We start from the raw sequence: 20,478 nt of genomic DNA, 5'->3' as shown, positions 1-20,478 counted from the left end.
CAGAACGACACAGAAACATACAAAGAAAACCCAAAGAGAAAAGCCTAAGAGAGGAAGAGCAGGGATGAGAGAGCAGCTATGGAAAACAGGCACTTGGGAAGCTGTGTGTGCACAAAGGAAGGAGCCTTGAACAAGTAGCATGGAGTCAACTAGTCGAGAGTATGGCAACCATTGCCCTATCTGGATTTGTGGCCTCTATAACTTCACCGAGTACAGTGGGCAGCTTTGGGGGTCACATGAATTTCAGAGAGGGAAGCTTCGAGAAGAATTATAGATTCAGTGACTAAGCTCATCCCTTGGGTAGCAGCTCTGATCAAAACAGTATGGCTATGGGGTTGAGGGAGGACACACGCCAAAGAGTGACCAGGCAGGGGCTTACACAAAACTGTGACTCCTATGTCATCGAGTCCAAGAACTAGTCTCATTAAGGGAGTCAAGATGAATGAGAGCTGTTCAAAGAATCATTGTAATCAAGGAATGAAGGAATTGAAACCAAAACTGACTTAGAGTTAATCACCATTTACTGAGCACTGTATTAGGTAATAGAGACAGAAATCAATCAAGGAGCTGACCTCTCACTCAAACTGCTCCCAGACTCAGGGTGCAGAGCAGAGGGAATGAGACAGTAGGGTCTTTGGACTTTAGTATAATCCCTCTGGCGCAGCATGGAGAGTGAGTGGAAGTGGGGAGGAATTGCTCTTGTGTGACACAAGAAAGTCAGTGAAAGAGTCTATGAGAAAAACTGTAAGACAGACTGACAAACTATAAAGGACACAAGATAGCCATAACCCTGTAAAACAAAGCCTGTCATTCAAGTGAGTTTCACAGTTCTTCACTAGTTGGACTTTGAATGAACATAGTTAAAGTATGAATTTTTAGCCCAATTTTGATGGCAGTTTTTCTAACCTGTTCACATACTTTGTCTTTTATTTATTATTTATTTATAGTAAAGTCAATGACATTCATTTTATAAGCATGTACTCTAAATGGATACCTAAGATGTACAGCATTTCTGCAGGTCTGTGAAATGATAAAACGTACCCACTTTTGCCCCATAGCTATTGCTTGTGATCCCTCTCCCTTCTGCACACTGTGTTGTTAGCTAGAACCACATCTCATCCTAACAACCTCGGCACTAGCGGCTAAAACTGGGCAGAAGGAGAAATAAATAGCTTCCAAGTGAGGACTGAAGTGGCATCCTATTAGTAAAGATGATGCATCTGGCTGTGTTAAGTCTATTTTTCTTGTTCTGAGATATTTTGGCTTATCTCCCATTTCTTAAGTGGGTTCAAGACAACCGAGATGACCAGAATAACAGCTCTGGGTGTTAAACTACAATATCTATTTATTACTTTTAAGTATGACATAGTACCTTGATCTTTCCATTGCAGAACATATGTACACTGTACAAATATTCTCTTCCCAGAAGAAATTTAAAACGGTGCTATCATGGAAACAGACTGGCCTGAGGTTATGTGATAATTTAAGAACAGAATTTTACCATGTTTCTCTGTGATAATTTAAGAACAGAATTTAACCATGTTTTTCTATTTTTTTTAAAGATTTATTTATTTATTTATTTATTATGTATACAATGTTCTGCCTCCATGTATGCCCACACGCCAGAGGAGGGTGCCAGATCCCATTACAGATGGTTGTAAGCCACCATGTGGTTGCTGGGAATTGAACTCAGGACCTTTGGAAGAGCAGCCAGTGCTCTTAACCACTGAGCCATTTCTCCAGCCCTACCATGTTTTTCTAATAAGACTTTCATGTTTGTGTTATCAACTGCATAGTTTTCTAAGATATAAATAATATGGCAAACCAAAGGGATCTTGGTTAAGAAAAAAATTAAGATGAGTCAAGCTTAATTAAAAATTTGATCATGGTAGATGCATGAAGGAGACGAGCCATAGAAACATTATCAGAAGGAGTATAGAGCCACTTCATAGCTGGGAGTTCTGGAACTTTATTGAACCATAGAATAGTAATATTAGAGTAAGGATGACTTGATGACATCTTAGCTAAAGATGAACATCACAACTGTACTTCTGATTCTTTTCAAAAACAATTTCATATATATACACACACACACACACATACACACATATATACATATATATGTGGTGTAGGAGGTCCTTCTGTTTGTGTGTTGCTTTCATTGGTTGAATAAAGAAACTGCCTTGGCCTAGTTGATAGGACAGAACTTAGGTAGGCCGAGTAGACAGAACTGAATGCTGAGAAGAAGGGCAGAGTGGCGGCAGATGTCATGGTTCTCCTGCCTGAGATGGACACTGGTTAGAATCTTGCTGGTAAGCTACAATCACATGGTGATACACATTAATGGAGATAGGTTAAACTAATATGTAAGAGTTAACCAATAAGAAGTTAGAGCTAATGGGTCAGGCAGTGTTTAAATGAATACAGTTTCTTTGTGATTATTTCAGGTGTAAGCTAGTTGGGCAGCCAGGACAAACAAAGGGACCCCTCCTCGTGCAACATATATGCACACACACACATACACAGCTAAAGTTCTATTCAGACATGGTTATCATACACTAGGCCCTGCATTCAAGTCCCCACAACCAAACCAAATCAAACCCCTAAAACACACATACACACAGAACCAAGAAACATCGCATTGCTAACAAGGCCTACCCTACTTTTGGATCACATTTTTTGGAGAGGGAGGGCATTGAGATAGAATCTCACTACATAGCTCAGGCTAGCTTTAAACTGTCAATCCTCCTGTCTCAGCTTCCCAGGTTGAGAAGGCTAATACCACCATGCCACGTCAGCCCATACTTTCATTTAATTTTTATCTTACTAGACTAATTTTTAAAGGACCATGCTAGTCTCTAACTGATACTGTTTTAGATTGTTACCACTTTATTATGCAACAACCAAGGAAAACCAGCTCCCTCGGTGCATCTGCATTCTGATACTTTAGATACCATTCTCAGTGCTTGTCCAAGTCAAACCTGAAAACTAACAAAAGCTATACCTGTTTGCTTATGTTTTCTACACACTAGGGAGCAAAACCCACTCACAAAGAGGCATGGATGTTGATGAGCAAAGTTAGAAGCCAAACAGCCAACAAACCATGGAAAGATTAAATGACATTAAGTCTAATAATCATAGTTACTAACATAATGATCCCTTACAGTGTCAGGCACTTGTTTTAGGTGCCTTTTTTATATACTTGAATTTTTATATCACTTAATTCATCACAATTGTATGCAGGAAGTGCTAGTGTCCTGTGTCCCTGATCCAGGTTACAGATGTTTAGCACCAGGTATCTTTTGTAACTTTCAAGCTTCAGTGTGTATGGAGTGGGAACAGCCCCTACCTCAGAAAGGGCAACTACGACAACTGAGACAATGTGCACAGAGAGCCATCTATGTAAACTGACAGTACCAAGTTCACTGTCCATAAAAGAATGAGTATGATCAAAGACCTATCTGATAATTACAGATTTTCTTTTACATGCTATTTAATAGAAATTTTGAACTTGAAAAAAATTACAACCCTCCCAACAGATCATGTTTTCCTTATTCTTAACAAAGAAAGGCCTAGTGGGAAGAAGAACATTAAAAAGTTTATCCTACATGTCTTTGAATTCCCAGGTCTACAATTAGTACAAAGAAGAGTAAGAACAAACCAAAACACTCACCATGGATCAAATCCTGGTTGTCTTTTTGAATGATTGGTACCAGAACTGCTGTCAGATGGCAAAGAAGAAACCCGGGTGGACACATTATTTTCATGGAAAGAATTGTCTGGTCGTGGAGAGGGCACTGAATAAAGAAGAAAAAAAAGTTACTGAAGTGCTTTTCTGCTCGCAGTAGTTCTAGTGCTATTCCACTGCATTTTCTTTCACACAAACAAAGTCAAAGTCCTCAACTGCCTTTCCAGAACTTGTTTCCTGAGGGTGGCGGTGGTCCAGACACATTTCCCTCCTCAACTCCTTACATGGTAACCTGCAGGGCTCAGTTACAAAGATTTCCAAACAGAAACCTGAGCTGTCAGCTGATGTGCTGCAGAGCATTTGAGGACATTTAAAAATAATGGTACATCACTTAAGTATGATTATTGTAGCCACCCTACACCATGGTTTTTGACATTCTTTGAAGTTGAATCTTTCTTATAACAGATCCAACTATGCAAAATCTATTTTTTTATTCTATGAGACAGAGTTTGTTTGTCTAGCCCTGTCTGTCCTGGAACTCACTCTGTAGACAAGACTGGCCTCAAACTCACAGAGATCCACCTGTCTCTGCCTCCCGAGTGCAGGATTAAGGAAATGCATGTGCCATTATCGCCCAGCCTGCAAAATCTATTTTTAACCCAATATCATCCTTAACAATATGTGTACTGGGACACACAAATTACAGTTTAAACCATGACAATGCAATGGTGTGATGCTTAGATTTTTAATTATAAGGAAATTTGGCCATTTGCACAAAACTACTAATTTTCTATACATTTTCATGTAAAAATGAACAGAAATATAAACTATAATATATTGAGTAGTTCTTGCTTTGCGGAGAGCAGTAACCATGTTTTTGTCAATTTCTAAAGTTGGCTGTTCTGTAAATTTCACCACAAAATTAATATATGCACATTGGATATCAATACCAGTGACACCAAGTAAGGAGTGCTGTATGTAATTACAGTACTCGAGGCTGAGGTAGGAGGACTGACATGAGTTCAAGGCCAGAATAGGTTACACTGAGTGCTAGGCCATCTTGACTGGGTTACAATATGGGATGTTGTCTGAAAACAACAACAATATATATGTGTATTTATATGGTGAATTACATACATGTATTATAGTTTTTTAGGTAAATAGTATGATTCCTTATTGCTTTTTCAGACATTATTACTGTTATCTTACTCACCTTCTTCTATATTTATTTCAACTCTCCCTCCTTAAAGAGGCTCCCTTTTCCATTTCCCTGATCAAGATCACTTATATCCCGTCATTCCCCTCTCTACTGCTCCCTAATCCCCTATCTTGACAATGATTCCATTTTAATTTCCTGGTTGCTGACTAAAGTGCAGAGATCTGTGACCTGCAGTTGACCTAAATGCCCCCTCCCTGATGACTAGCTTTCATGGTACCAGAAGGTGTCATCCAAGTTTCCAAAGGCGGGAAACACTTAACAGCCCTACTGTAGTGGTTTGAATAAGAATGGCTCGTAGATTTGAATGCTTGGTCTCTAGGAAGTGGCACTATTAGGAGGTGAGGCCTTGGAGTTAGGTATGGCTTTGTTGGAGGAAGTATGTCACTGGGTAATGGACTTTGAAGTTTTTAGATGCTCAAGCCAGGCCCATTTTCCTCTATTCCTGCTGCCTACAGATCTGAATGTAGAACTCTCATGCTACTTCTCCAGCACCATGTCTGCCTGCATGCTACCATGCTTCATACCATGATGACAATGGACTAAACCTCTGAACTGTACACAAGCTCCAATTAAATGTTTTCCTTTATGAGAGTTGCTGTGGTCATGGTGTCTTTTCACAGTAATAAACTCCTACGACAGTTACCCAGCTGTAATGCCTATGAACCACATCAACAACCAGCATGGCACAATAACCCCAAGGATGCATAGTGGTATGGATACCTTGCCAGTAATCAACAGCTCTCTAATTACACTGAAGAGTGGCTCAACAAGAGGGAAACCATACCTGGTGTGGCTCAACAAGAGGGAAACCATACCTGTCACTAAAATTCCTAGCTAACTACTCAGTGCTAGTGAAGTCATGGTTATTGGAGATTATTTACTAAATCATTATAACCCCTAACAACAATCTATAAACATTTGTTTTTATAACCACAGATCAGTGCAGTCTTTACCCCTTATCAAAGAAACTTCTCTTTGCAATAGATGGAAACCACTAAGAAAACCACAACCAAAAATCAAAATACAGAGTTGTGAAGTGTAATCTTAATGGCTATATCTATAATATACTCCTGAACCCGATGCTTTGGAAATACTGTGGAAGAGAGAGTGAGATTTTAAAAGGCAGAGAATTAGGAAATTTGCTGTGAGATTGTGGTTCCTAGGAACATATGAAGCTATACCCCTAAAGTCTCACCAATGTGCCCAAACATGAGTTGAGCAATGACAACATCAAAGGACATAACAAAGTGGACAAGAAAAAGCCCAGGAGGCCTCAACCTTACACAAAGAACTATAGGCAACTGAGAAGAGCTAGGAGCAAGAGAGGTGCCAAAAGGTTAGTTGTATGAAAACATATGTACAAGTAACATTATACAGACTGAGCAGGTTTCATTTATGAATATATGTGTATATATACATACATATATGCAAGACAATAAAATTAGTGGAAAAGAGATCATAAATTTGAATGAGAACAAGGTGGAGCATATGGGAGGGACTGGAAGGAGGAAAGAGAAGGGAGAAATGTAATTATAATCTCAAAAATTAAAATTAAAACAACAAAAAGTGACACCATTTCATTTGCATCTGGATAAGAAAGAATGAACCTATTCTAGAAACATCTGTCTAGATAGATCTGGAAATATCTGTCATTTTTTGAACTACTATTTTTCTCTAGGACTTCTCAGTATCATTGAAATAACAGGTGTTTCCAGGTGTTTCATTTAGTTGAAACTTTCCCTTCTATTTCTGAACTTCTACAAATTAAAATGTTCTATTTGCTAAATCTCCAAGTAGATTACAAGAGAAATAAAGGAGGTATTTTCTCCATATTAACTAATTCAATCCCTTTGTAACCAAAATAGCATTTTCCAGAAGTCAAAGACTAATTCATTGATTTAAAACTCTATTTCCATTTTATTTTAAAGTATTTCCTCTACTGGGTATGATAGCACACACCTATAATTCCAGCACTTGAAACATAGAGAGAGAAGTCAGCTGGAGGCCAACCTGGTCTACATTGTTAGACCCTCCCCCACAAAGAAGGCTATTTTCCCTAATCATTTGTAGAAATAACAAAGTATGGGACATTTTATAAGAAAAAAATTTACACTGACGATATTCTTACTCATGTACAAGACAAAAATTTTTTAATTAACTTTAATCTGAATTAAAAGTTTAGCCTTATAAGATTATAAAGTCGTCATGGAATGGGGCAGTCATTAAGAAGCATATTTGATGCTTTGTGCTTTTCCAAAGGTAGAGATGGGAGGGACCATAGCAGCCCAATCATTCAATACACATGTATTCCTAGTAACACTTCTGTGTATTCATTCAGCTCAGATTCCTAATTTTAACAACCAAACAACTGTCTGTGTCCCCGACCCTAATTTCTGAACTTCCCCAGCTCTTTATAGAAAACAACAGAAGGAGCAGGAAGTCAGGGAATGTGGACTTAAAAGTCAAGGCTGTGGTGAGTCTTGCAGGCTTTGAACAGCTGAGCCTCCTGTCCATTTCTCCACCAAGGCACCGGGATACTCAAATATTTAGTACATTATCATTACATGGTTACACCCCAAAGGGGTTGCCTTTTTCTATTAACTGTCTCCTAAATACACAGCACCTCAAAAACACCTGTCTTAGCCATCTGTTCAACAACAAAGTATAGTTTTAAAGCTATGTAAATATTCTTGAATTCTGTTCTTTAAATCAATTAATAAATATTTATGAAACTGTGTGAGGCAGTCCATGCCTCCAGCTTTCCTTTCCTGCTCCCCTCCATCTGGGGATCAAACCCAGGGCTTCACACACACTAGGCAAGCACTCAATCACTGATCTCCACCTCCATCCTGAGAGTCCAGAATATTTGAGAGGTTCAGAACCTTGCCGAGAAACACAGAAAACAAGTACGATGTGGTTTGCATTGTATCGCAGACATAGACAAGGGGCCATAATTGAACAGAGAAGAAATCCTTCTGGAGTAGGGACAGGGAAGTCTGTCACAGTGGAAGGGATCATAAAGAAACTAGAAAGAACACTGGCTCTAGTAAAACAGTAGTGTGTTTCAGGGCATGAGAAATCCAGGTATGAATGGGAACTTGTGTGTGGCAGTAGATGGGTAGCAGCTAGAGTGGACAACAAGGATGTGACCATAAACCGCCTGGAATGTCATCTCAGGGAATTCAGATTTTACTTTGCTATCAATAGAAGCTAAGGTATTGGGACACAGTTTTGGGGTAGTGAGGGCAATGGGTTCCTGATCTATTTCTTTCTCCTGTACTGCCATTATCTGACTGCTCTATAGAATTATTACACTTACTGGTGATTTCTTTTATAAAAGTGAGAATGAGGGTAGATATTTTTTCTCTGTTTTATCTACTAACATGTTCTAGGCATGTTCAAATTTCTGGCATTACAGTATCACATTATCGTCTATAAAATTTACACTATCACATTGTCTATAAAATTTACACTCTAGAAATGCACCATCAAATTATTTTTAAAGATCTCAAACTGGGTATATGTTGGCATACACCTTTACACGCAATATTCAGGAGGCAGAGACAAGCGCATCTCTTTGAGTATAAAGCCAGTCTGGTCTACATATATAGTTCTAGGCTAATCCAGGTCTACAAAGTAGTAGCCTGAGATTGATCCCAGGACCTACATGGTGAAAAAAAAAAACTGAGTTCTACAAGTTGTCCTCTGACCTCTGACCTCCACAGTTATACCATGGCATAAGTGCCCCCAGTCACAAAATAAATACATGTAATTTTAAAAATTCTCATGTTTTGTGTAAGTTTAGAGCTTTAGCGCTGAGCTGTGTTCATCACTATCATCTACATGTAGCCACACTATGCAGATGGGTGGCCAAATTGTGCTGGGCACAAAGGGACATGGGTAAATGTCACATGAATGAATCGGTCTGGTCAATATCTTCTGAGAACTGTTTGGATGGCTGCATGGAGACAGAGACTAGTCAGGGGCTCAGACAGAAGAGACAAGACACTGGATGAAGATAGTGAGACCAGTAACAAAGGCATCTGGTTACATGGAGGCTACACAGGCAAGACTGCTGTTGGTCTGGCTGGGTGGTGGTGGCTCACACGTTTACCCTTTAATCCCCAGCACTGCAGAGGCAGAGGTGGGTGGATCTCTATGAGTTCAAGGCCAGCCTGGAAGTGAGTTCCCAAAAAGTGAGTTCCAGGACAGCCAGGACTGACACAGAAACAAACAAACAAACAAAACAAAACAAGAATATACTATTGATCTGAAGTCCACTGGGGCAATGAAAATACAGTGGTGGACAAGGAAAGGGGTGTATTCAGCAGAAAATAGAGGAAGATTCTAGTAAATATGGTGGGGTGGCTTACCTCTATAGAAGCTACCGACTCTCCTTGGGACAGGATCATTGTACAAATGCCGACTTTCCTTGGGAGCTGCGCCATCATCAGAGTGGGGGTCATGGTACACTCCACCCTGAGGGAGGAAACAAGCTTATAAAAGTTAAACCATGGCTTGATGACGGTGCTGCTTGGAACAGTCTAGCCAGTGTCTAATATTTTTTTATGATCATTTTGAAGGAAAACTTGGGCTTATGGCATGGAGAAAACTACTTACTTTCTAAGTCAGTTCAACTTATTTATGGGAAATTGGGTACAGATAAAGTTTCAAAGCTAGGCTGTCATGCTGCTGAGTGAATGGCCCTTATAGAACTTTCTAAGATGTAGCAACTCTAGAGCTCAGACCTCAGACTTCTGACGGGCATGGAATGAAGTGGTGCCTTCTCTGGAGGACTCTTTAACAGAAGGTCTCGTCACAGTCATCTCTGGAGGGAGCTGTTCTCCAGGCTGCAAGGCAAATAGAAGGAGATTTATAGAAACTTCCTACTCCTAGGGATGAAAACTCATCATGGTCATCATTTAATATAGTGAGGACCTTAACCAGCTAAAATAAAGATCATGGGGTGGCTTCAACATAACTCATCCCATAAAATAGTAAAGTACCTGATGAATGTAAAATAAGGCCAACAGATAGAAAGTGAGATTCTCATTAAAGTTATGGCAAGTAAGGAATCCATTAGTCTGAAAATAGTTCAATTAATTATTTAAAACAACAAGAGAAATCACCTTTCTATCTCGACAGTTACAGCTCTAAGCAGCATTATGCTTAGAGATTCTATCAGTCAGTCTAAAATTGCTTTTATAGATTTTAGACAGAGTTCTCCAAAAGGGAAGATGCAGAGGCAAAACTATTTTCCTAGGAGACTAACACAGTAGATACAGACGAAAGGAAATGCTTTGTGAATGCAAAAAAGGAAAAGAATAATCCCCCGTAATGATTTTTTATCTTAAGAGTCCCTAATTCCCACAGTCTACGGTGCTTCCTGCTCCTTCGTCTTCCCCAGGACATCAGCTCACCTGTTCAATGCATTTCTTAGGAAGGATCATGATGGTGCCTATCTCTAGAGATGCTCCCACTAGCTACAGCCCTCTCAAGTAGGTGAGTCACAACCCCAGCACAGCAGCGGGTCCTTAACAGTGTCCAAGGGGAAAGAAAATACAGCACATTTTCCACCCTGGGGTGGGAGGATTAAGGAACACAATTAGAAGGAGTTAGATGCATTTGGCATCTATATATTATGCACAAAAAGTATCTCAAGTCGAGATGATGTACATAAAAATATTTTAAGTTAAAAACTGAAATAAGATAGGTATTTCTTCCCCTTCCTTCCCACCACCATATTTAGAGAATTCTGGAAAGAAATTCATTTGGTACAGCAGCCTTTCTTCTTTCTACTTTGCCACCTGTACTGTTGACAAAGGCCCAGAGAAAGATTTTTTTTAAGGGAATGAGTTATTTACTTTTAAACTAAACTCAGTGAGGGTCCTCTTGCTTTTGAAAGTGGCTATAGTACTTTACATGAGAATGAATGCCATGATTTACTCAGCACCCTTGTTACCTTTCAAGCCTTCTGGCCACCTTCTAGCCTTTAATTGTGGCCTTTCTTAAGGCTTGGCATAGCACCTCCTGAACAGGACGTAAGTAACAGCTGGAGCTGTGCTAAGTCGCAGCAATTGCTTATAATTAGCCTATGACCACTATGTTCACAGAAATTCTTTCGCCGAACTCTCAGCGAGCCAGTCATTTGTTCATTTTTCCAAGGGAGACCGCCTTTTGTTTTCCTCTTCTGTTTGACACTTGCCTTGACGCCAACACAATTAGCTTGTTTTTAACCTCCAGCTCCATTCTATGGGCAGTGGCCAGGTCCTAGAGATCTTTCTTGACACTCCAGGTACTCTTATCTCTACAGTGAGCCCTCAAGGCCTCTTTGTCCATCCTCTTCACTCCATTTAAAGCTTCTGCAAATATTTACCTCCTGCCCACCCTTAACCGGGCACCAGGCCAACCTGCCAACATTTTATACTTGGGGACCTGGAGACGGCCTCAGAATCCCAGCTCTACTTTGAGTTAGGGAAAGTTGGGCAGCTCACCCACCTACTGTGAGCCTCATCTGAGAGGAAAAATGTTGGATTAAGGAGCTTATAAATCCCTGTTCCAACTCTGAACCAGAGCTCCTAGGAAAGAAACCCTGAAGGCTTCCTTCAGCACTGCGGTGGACAAGTCCTGTTGTGTCCACTTTTGCACAGCCCTTGAGATCCACTCTGCTTCCATACTGGCACCCAAGCCTGAATGCTCTCCCCACCTCATGTGAGAATTGTTCAACTCTTACATGTTCATTCCAACATTGTGAAGCCAGTTGGGATCCATGCAGCACCAAGTCTTGGAATATTTTCCCTCCTGTCAATCCTCTTTCCTGTTACTAAAGCTTTCTTTCCTAAATGGAAATCTCAACCTCCTCAGAAGTATCTGCTCAGAATTCTTCCTCTCCCGGGAGCCTCCAACAGGGCCCAGACTGGATGGACAGAATTGCTTCCATCTTTCTTTTGCTACACGAGCACACTTCTGCATGGCTACTGTAATGACACTTTACAGTGTTAGAACAAATCATCTATTGCCAAATGTCCCCTGTCATTTAATATACTTCAAAATGACAGGGGCACTTTAATCTCATCTTTCCAATCAGGGCTTCCTGTGGTGCTCAGCTCAGCTTCACTCCTCAGCCCTTTGACTGTCTACACAGGGCAGGTTGTTAGCTGCACTGAAGCCATTTCCAACTGTTCCTGCTCAGTGATTTCTCCCTGTTTCTATGCCTATTCATAGCCCGTGCTCTATTAATGTAGGCCTTTGTGATTTCATAATTTAGCAGGACAAATGCTTGTCATGCAAACCCAATGACCTGAGTTAGAGACCTAGAACCCTCATAAAAATGGTTGGAGAGAAGCAGCTGCAGAGTTATCCTGTGGCTTTCACAGGCATGTCATACATACATTCCTTGCCCTATGTCATATACATATACACAATAACGGAAAAATACATAATTAAAAAAACAAGGAGTCAGAGAGATGGCTCAGCAATTAAGAGCATGAACTGCCCTTACAAAGGAACTGAGTTTGGATCCTAGGACCCATGACAAGCAGCCCACAACTTCCTCTAACTCCAGGTCCAAAGGAGTGTGACACCCCTGGCCTCTATAGGTACCTGCAATTATGTGCACATACCCAGACACAGACAGACACACATACATAATTTAAAAACTCTTTTAAAACTCCAAAAGCCTGGGGAATTATCATTTACCCTAGCCTGAAGTTTAATTTATCTAACTTAAGATAAATTTAAAATTCAGTTAAGACACTTGGTATTAGTAAAAATGTTTAAACAAATGTGGTTTAGAAAGATTAGAGAAAAATCCCCCTCCAAAGTTGAAATAACTAAAAGCTAATCCATATTTCTAATTTCAATAAAAATGATCTGTCAGCAAAACAGGTCACAAAGGAACATTAAAAAAATAGATTACTAAAACCAAACTTGAGATGTCTTGAGCACTCAACAACTGATTTAAACATTTAAATAATAACTATTATTTTTGAGACAGGGTTTCACTGTATAGCTCTGGCTGGCTTGGGACTCACTATGTAGACCAGGCTAGCCTCAAACTCAAAAAGATCCACCTGCCTATGTCTCCAAGTTCCCAAGTGCTGGAATGTGCTGTTGTATGTGCCACTACACACAACTAAATTATTATTTTTTTTAATAGAATGATCTAAAAATTGCTTTCATTCACTGTCCCAATGAAAGCAGGGCTGACTGTAGTAGGAAAAACTGTATAACAACCTTATAAATATTCCTGGTAACACTTTCCCAAGATAAGCCACCAGAGAGATGAAAGAGGTACCTGGGGTGATAAGAGCTGCAAGCTGTTTGCTCTGGCCGCCATGCCTTGCCCTATGCTCAGGCTTCCTTCAAGGCCTTTAGCTCGTACTTTGTCCCGGGTCACGTACATGGAGTGCCTGTGGGGGCGCTGCTGAGAGGAGAAGGGGCTGGTATAGCCTAGCCCGTAAGAAAATGACTCATGAGGCGCAGACAGGGAATGTGAATGGCTGCTGTCCATGTGTTCAGGCAGCTTCAACTCTTCCATGGTTTTTGAGTGTCTGGTAGTAGTTCGGCGTGAGTCCAGAGTGCCCTCGTTTCGGTTATTTCTAGTGGAAGGGCTGAGCAAAGTTCTCGTGTCACTGTGCCTGGTGGGGGTTGGGCTGGTGGGAGAGTTCAAATCCAAGCAACTGGATGGGAAGTATCTACTGGTATTAGTCTCTGTGATTTGGGCTCTGGCTTCTGAAAGGTTGCTCACAGACTTGGAGTCACTCAACGCCCCATGGCTTTTGGCCTTCGTTCTGTAAGATGGACTCCTGGAGGACTGGGGAATGGTGTCGATATAGCTGTGCCGACTTTGCTTCTCACTAGGCTGCAGCGTCCCGGCTTTGCTCTGGGAGCTTTCCATGAACGAGTGCCTGTTCTGTTGAGATCTGCTGTTGGACTTAAGGTACTTAGTGCCTGGACCTTCTGAAGGCTTTGGGTCGATACTGAAGTCAAACTCTGTTTTGGACTTGGCTTCTTTTGGGCTAAGAAGGTGTGGTATGTTGTTGTTTGTGAGATCTTTGCTGGAAGACCCAGGCTGGGTGCTTGCTTGGTAGGTCTTGGTATGCATTGGGCTGAGAGTAGCTCCAGCAAGGTTTCCATTCAGGAAGCTTTCATTTGCCGGAAGGCCTTCATCAGCCCGTGGCAGACCCACACCCAGGTTCTGAATGTCCTTGCTGTTGGATCTGTGGTGAGTCTGCAAAGCAGCACCCTTGCTGGATTGGTTTCTATATTCAAAACAAAAGAGGGAGATCATTTTCCTTCAGTGGGGGCAGACAGAGCATAATGTTGAGAACAAATAAGCAAGCGAACAGTAAATCAGAAGAGAACGTTCTAAAAATGCCCAAAGGCTCAGGATCGTTGTGAAGGAAGGAAAGAAGTTAAAGGCTGGAGGATGGGAAGGAGAGCTGCTTTCTGGATCTGACGTGGCTGTTGCCCTGTAATCTTCGCCCAGAGAGGGTGAAGAGAGATGGGAGTCACAGTCTTTGGTGGTGGAGGCGCTGGTGCATTGCTCCCACTCCAGCTAGCAACCCCTTACCATGTTCATGAAGGCATCCCTAATCAAATGCAGTAGGCGGGGCACACACACCTGACTCTCTGGCATGAAAGTCAGACAGGGACTTGGGAGGAGGAGATTTGTTGAAAGAAGTAAGAGGATGAGATGGTAATAGGAACATTTTGATCAAAAAATACTGTGTGTGTGTGTGAGAGAGAGAGAGAGATTGTACAAGAAGAATTTTTCTAAAGAGGCAAAAAATGACTACAATCACTAACCCTCTCAAATATGTCTCTATCAATAACAAGCAAGTTTCTCATACTAAGTCACTCAACAATAAAGCACTTCCTATGACGGTGTTTTGGCATCCTTAAATGTTTGTCTAACTTGCTGGCTGCCAACACAGTCACTGAGAAAGAGTCAGCTAAAATATGCTTTGGCTATGACTGTCTGGTACAGTACAGTTAGTAAGAATAAGACAGCGAGCAGACTGCTGAAAAGTCTTTCATCCGCTTGAAGGGCAGAAGGCAACACTCAGACTTGAAGGTTACTGTGTTCCTTGAGCTTCATTTTGTTTGTAAAACCTGTAGGCTGTGTCAGATGCACACTCACAGTCCCTACACATACACACACACACACACACACACACACACACACTAGCATCTCATCTAGCCTGTAGAGTCAGTGAATGGGAATTCTAATGATTTAGAAGAAAAGATGACACTCTGAAAGAAATGTGAACTGACTAGTGAGGTTTGTTGGAAAACACGATGATCTGTGTTTATGTTTTAGAGAAGTGGCAATTACTTGGGGCTCTTGAGATGACTCCTTGTACATTTCACAGAAATGCATCAGTAACTGTTTAGATATCTCTGTGTAAACTAAACACGAATCCTATACTGGAACACAGGGTCTTAAGTGCTAATTGCTTGGTAAAAGACACAATTTAGTCTCTTCTTCATTTCACACTTCATTATTCCAAAGTGACTGAGCCCTTCTTTAGGACTCGAAGCTTCATTTCCTACCTAGTGTAATATATACAAAGAGTCACCCAGAGAGAACCCTTGTCCTCTGTTTGAAAGCCGAGATTGACATTCTACAAGGCAGCTTGTTCTATTATAGCTAATCAAAGGATGAGCTTGCGGGCTTGAGACAGGTTCCAAAGTTAGGAATGCTTTACACAATTCCAATTATTTTTACTGTGAATTCAGAAAATGTTACAAGTGTTGCTACTGGTGAAGATGGACTGATTTGGAAGAATTTTTTTTTCCCTATCAGACACTAATTGGAAGAAAGGTTCTTTTGGGCTGTTGCTATTTTATAGGAATAGCAACCCACAAAACTATGTCTTCTTATTTCCCCCAATTTAGAAAGGAATTACAAAGGAAAGTTAAGTTTTATTTTCTGTTAAATGTGTACAGAACCTATTTTCAGATCAATAAAGTGCAGTGCCATAAAAGATGCCCACAAGACTGATTACAGGCAGGGTCAAGGAATTTCTCTCTCTCTCTCTCTCTCTCTCTCTCTCTCTCTCTCTCTCTCTCTCTCTCTCTCACGCACGCACATACACACACAAACAAACACAGTATGGGGGTAGAAAGAAAGAAATGGGGGGGTACTGAGATACATTACAAAAAGTGCCTTAGGCAAGCTCTGGGACAGAGAGGCTCTAGTATTGGAATAAAGGATAAGTTCTTTTTGTAGCAGTCAAAAGGAAAGTCTTATTGGATGATGCATCTGTGCCATATCTAGATGATTAGTGGGCATTTCATTAATTGGCTAAGGAACAAATTTTGCCTTTTACTTTGAGTCTAGCCCTTAACAGCTGAGCCATCTCTCTAGTCCGGCTGTCCCTTCTCTTTCATATTGGTTACCTGTGTAAAGACATTGTGAAGGTGCCAGGCTCTAGACAGTGTGCTCTAAGACAGAGTGGAACTAGGGTGTATTATGGCTAACTCTGACAAGATAATAGCCCTGCTTGTAGACAGACAACAGCCTTTTTCTGAGCTCCACCTGCTTGGAGGTTATAATGGCTCAGCAGAATACTCCATCCAACAACAGCAACCAGTTAGTATGTTCCCTAAAGGCATCAGGTGTAGTAGGGGCTGTGGGCCTCTTCCCACAGCCCGGCTCATGGTTGCCTGGCTAGCTTATGCCCCAAAATAAAGACACACAAACTCTATTCTTTTAAACACTGCTTGGCCCATTTCTGTTCATGTATGTAGCACCCCAAGGTGCGCTTACCGGGAAGATTCTAGCCTACGTCCATCCTGGGTCGGAGCTTTATCGCATCTGCCGGGGAGAGGGGAGCATGGCGTCTGCTCCTGAGAGCACAGCTGTCGAGTCTGAGCTCACTTCCTCTTCCTCCCAGCATTCTATTCTGTTTACTCCACCCACCTAAGGGGTAGCCTATCAAATGGGCCAAGGCAGTTTGTTTATTGACAAATGACCTTCCTCCATCAATCAGGGTTTAAACTACCAGAGTTGCCTGATTACTTACATCCTAGTAACCAAAATATCTCAGTAAGTTTTCAAAACCTCAATTATGATAGATGTCTTATCCAGAGATAGGTCTGAGTAAGTGTGTTGACTATTTTCCACTTCTTTACTCAGTCCTAGCTTCAAGAGCATAGCACTGGAGATCAGGTCCCTCGGGTCCTAACTGGCTATCTCCTGGCAGGGCTGAGCAGAGGAAGGAAGAATCACAGGAAAAGGGAGATGGGAGGCTGGGGATGGAGGCAGACATTCCTGTTTCTTTCTGGCCAGGCACCCTGACTCAGGTCCCAGTTCAGACCTTCCACAGGGCTCCTTGTGCCAAACTCTAGCTCTCCCTGGAATCATAGTTTCTCCCTTCTCCTTCAGGAGTGGATATAGCAATGGCAGAAGTGTTTTAACTTCAAAACAGGACCAGGAAGGGATGAAGAACAGGAAAGAAATCTGTTAGAGCTGCTCGAACCCTTAGAATTACTACTACGCAAGTCTACATGTGATCTTACACACATTCACAACAATATAAGAGAAAGGAAGCTGTAAAGGGAAGGCAGAAATGGTTGTCAAAGATCCAGATGCATCATAAATAAACAGCTACCCTGCATGTTTCCATGTCAAGATTAATTGGAAGCCATTGAGCTTTAGATATATGGTCATTTCTATGTAGAAAGGGCACCATATTATCTTCACATTGGAGCTCTGTCAAAGCACAGCAATAAAAAGTAGCTTTGAAAATTCCATAGATCTCATCGACACACAACTGCAAAGAATCTGTTTTAAACTGGCAGCCACTTAAAAAAGATTTAATGTATAAATCACTCAGTCACTTGTTTGTTTTAGAGGCAGGGGCTGCGCGCGTTGTCTACATTAGCCACAAACTGCTCGAGGCTGGCCTTGGATTCACGATTCTCCTGCTTCCACTTGCAGAGGGCTGGAATTACATGTGTGCACTACTGTCTGGCTATAAATCACTCTCAAATGGTTGGCAGACTAGATAAATGAACAGACAGTTAATGTGTTTACTTAAAATAAGTTTAAAAGCAAAAATATCTGGGCATGGTGATACAAACATATAACTCCAGCACTTAGGAGGCCGAAGGATAGCTACAAGTTCAAGGCTAGCTCTTGTAGCTTATATCAACCCATTGTTCTTATCTATGCTAGCCACGCGGCGTGGTACCTTTCAGAGCAAGGATAAGTCACATGTTGCTTCTTCAGTGGTCTGGGCTAGATTGGGAGGAATGGGCTTCCTTCTTCCTAGCATTCTCCTGTTCTCATCACCCCGCCTCTACTTCCTGTCTGGTGGACCCACCTATACTTCCTGTCTAACTGTGTCTAACCAATCAGCGTTTATTTAAAACATGATTGACAGAATACTGACAATTCTCCTGCACCAGGCTTCCTTTCAGACTCCAGATTATACCACTGATGAGTACAGTACCACTCACAATTTATCACTGGTCTACCAAACTTTACATCATTGGGATAATTTTCTTTGTACATGTAATTCAGTAAAGTCCTGTGTCAATTCAAGTAGAAGGCAGACTAAAAGCCACAAACCAAGCCAGGCATGATCCCAGAGAATAATGTTAATCAGTCAAGTGCAATGGAGCAACCAAATGCTGACAGTTACTTCGGGGTTTAGTATAGCAAAATCCTGAGGGTAGGAACAGTAAACAGACCACCTAAGAACAGCTGAAAGCTGTGCTAGAACAAGCCACTGTCCCAACGTGTAAAGAGCTCTACAACAGTTCCACCTGCACAGCTTAGGAGTGCGAACTCAGGACCAACGCTTCTCCTAACTGATGGACTCCTCCCAGGCCTCAAAGTGCTGGGGTTTGATCTTTCAAAATTCCACTCTATTAAGAATAATTTTCCATATACAGTAGGAAAATTTGCATGTGTGTGAGGGGCTAATACTCAAGTTTTAAAAGCTTCATTGGATTTGATTTCTTCTGGATCAAAGACCTCAACATAAAGCCCGCCACACTGAACCTTATAGAAAAGAAAGTGGGAAGTACACTTGAACACATTGGCAGAGGAAACCACTTCCTAAATATAACCCCAGCAGCACAGACACTGAGAGAAACAATTAATAAATGGGATCTCCTGAAACTGAAAAGCTTCTGTAAAGCAAAGGACATGGTCAACAACACAAAATGGCAGCCTACAAAATGGGAAAAGGTCTTCACTAACCCCGCAACAGAGGGCTGATCTCCAAAATATACAAAGAACTCAAGAAATTGGTTATCAAAAGAACAAATAATCCAATAAAAAATGGAGTACAGACCTAAACAGAGAACTCTCAACAGAGGAATCCAAAATGGCTGAAAGACACTTAAGGAAATGGTCAACATCCTTAGTCATCAGAGAAATGCAAATCAACACAACTCTGAGATTCCATCTTACACCTGTAAGAATGGCCAAGATCAAAAACACTGATGACAACTTATGCTGGAGAGGATGTGGGGTAAAGGGAACACTCCTGCATTGCTGGTGGAAGTGCAAGCTGGTACAGCCCCTTTGGATGTCAGTGTGGCGATTTCTCAGAAAATTAGGAAACAGCCTTCCTCAAGACCCAGAAATACCACTTTTGGGTATATATCCAAAGGATGCTCAATCGTGCCACACGGACATGTGCTCAACTATGTTCACAGCAGCATTGTTTGCCATGGCCAGAACCTGGAAACAACCTAAATGCCCTTCGACCAAATAATGGATAAGGAATATGTGATACATTTACACAATGGAGTACTACACAGAAGAAAAAAATAATAACATCTTGAAATTTGCAGGCAAATGGATGGAGCTAGAAAACATCATTTTGAGTGAGGTAACCCAGACAGAGAAAGTCAATTATCACATGTACTCACTCATAAGTGGCCTTTAGACATACAGCAAAGAAAACCAGCCCACAAATCACAGTCCCAGAGAACCTAGACAACAATGAGGACCCTAAGAGAGACTTACATGGATCTAATCTACATGGGAAGTAGAAAAAGACAAGATCTCCTGAGTAAATTGGGAGCATGGGGACCTTGGGAGAGGGTTGAAGGGGAGGGGAGAGACAGGGAGGGGAGCAGAGAAAAATGTAGAGCTCAATAAAAATCAATGGAAAAAAAAGAGAAATACATTACTTCTACATCCCATACATAAAAATTCTCAGATGCCAAAATTGAGTTCTAGAGAATGAAGGAAGGCAGGGGAGGCTGCGCAGAACACCATTTTCCTAGAAATGCAGCTACAGAATTGGGGAGGTCAGGACAGGAAAGGTAATCAGACTGATCCAATAGAGGGGAGGGAAGGAGGGAGGGAGAGTGAAGAAACAAGTTTTCAGACAGATTTGGCGACAAGCCTGCAATCCTGGCACTCAGGAGGGAGGGGCAGGAGAACTCAGGAAGCCTGAAGCCTGTTTGATTCCCTAATGGTTTCTCAGAGCTAGGATTACAGGAATGCCTAGGCAAGAAACAAATATTTTAATGCTCGAAAAGAGTTTTTAAAATGTACTACTTTTAATTATTGGCTTCACTCTTTTCATATGCTTATTTT

At 41.3% G+C, this 20,478-nt stretch overlaps 1 protein-coding gene across 2 annotated transcripts in view; it reads right to left on the bottom strand.

Moving 5' to 3' along the window:
- Cdkl5 (cyclin dependent kinase like 5) overlaps positions 1–20,478 on the bottom strand; it is a 209,579-nt gene that overhangs the window by 24,505 nt on the left and 164,596 nt on the right. For both annotated transcript variants that reach the window (XM_057759435.1, XM_057759436.1), the window contains exons 12-15: positions 13,204–14,170; positions 9,656–9,757; positions 9,281–9,386; positions 3,674–3,797 (exon numbers count right to left, since the gene is read on the bottom strand). In XM_057759435.1, the coding sequence (XP_057615418.1) occupies positions 3,674–3,797; positions 9,281–9,386; positions 9,656–9,757; positions 13,204–14,170 (1,299 nt within the window). The remainder of the gene's footprint in view (positions 1–3,673; positions 3,798–9,280; positions 9,387–9,655; positions 9,758–13,203; positions 14,171–20,478) is intronic.

The sequence above is a fragment of the Chionomys nivalis genome, chromosome X (assembly GCF_950005125.1).
Source record: "Chionomys nivalis chromosome X, mChiNiv1.1, whole genome shotgun sequence".
NCBI lineage: Eukaryota > Metazoa > Chordata > Mammalia > Rodentia > Cricetidae > Chionomys > Chionomys nivalis.
Note: the sequence above shows the minus strand (reverse complement) of the source record. Positions and strands in the feature narration are given on the sequence as shown.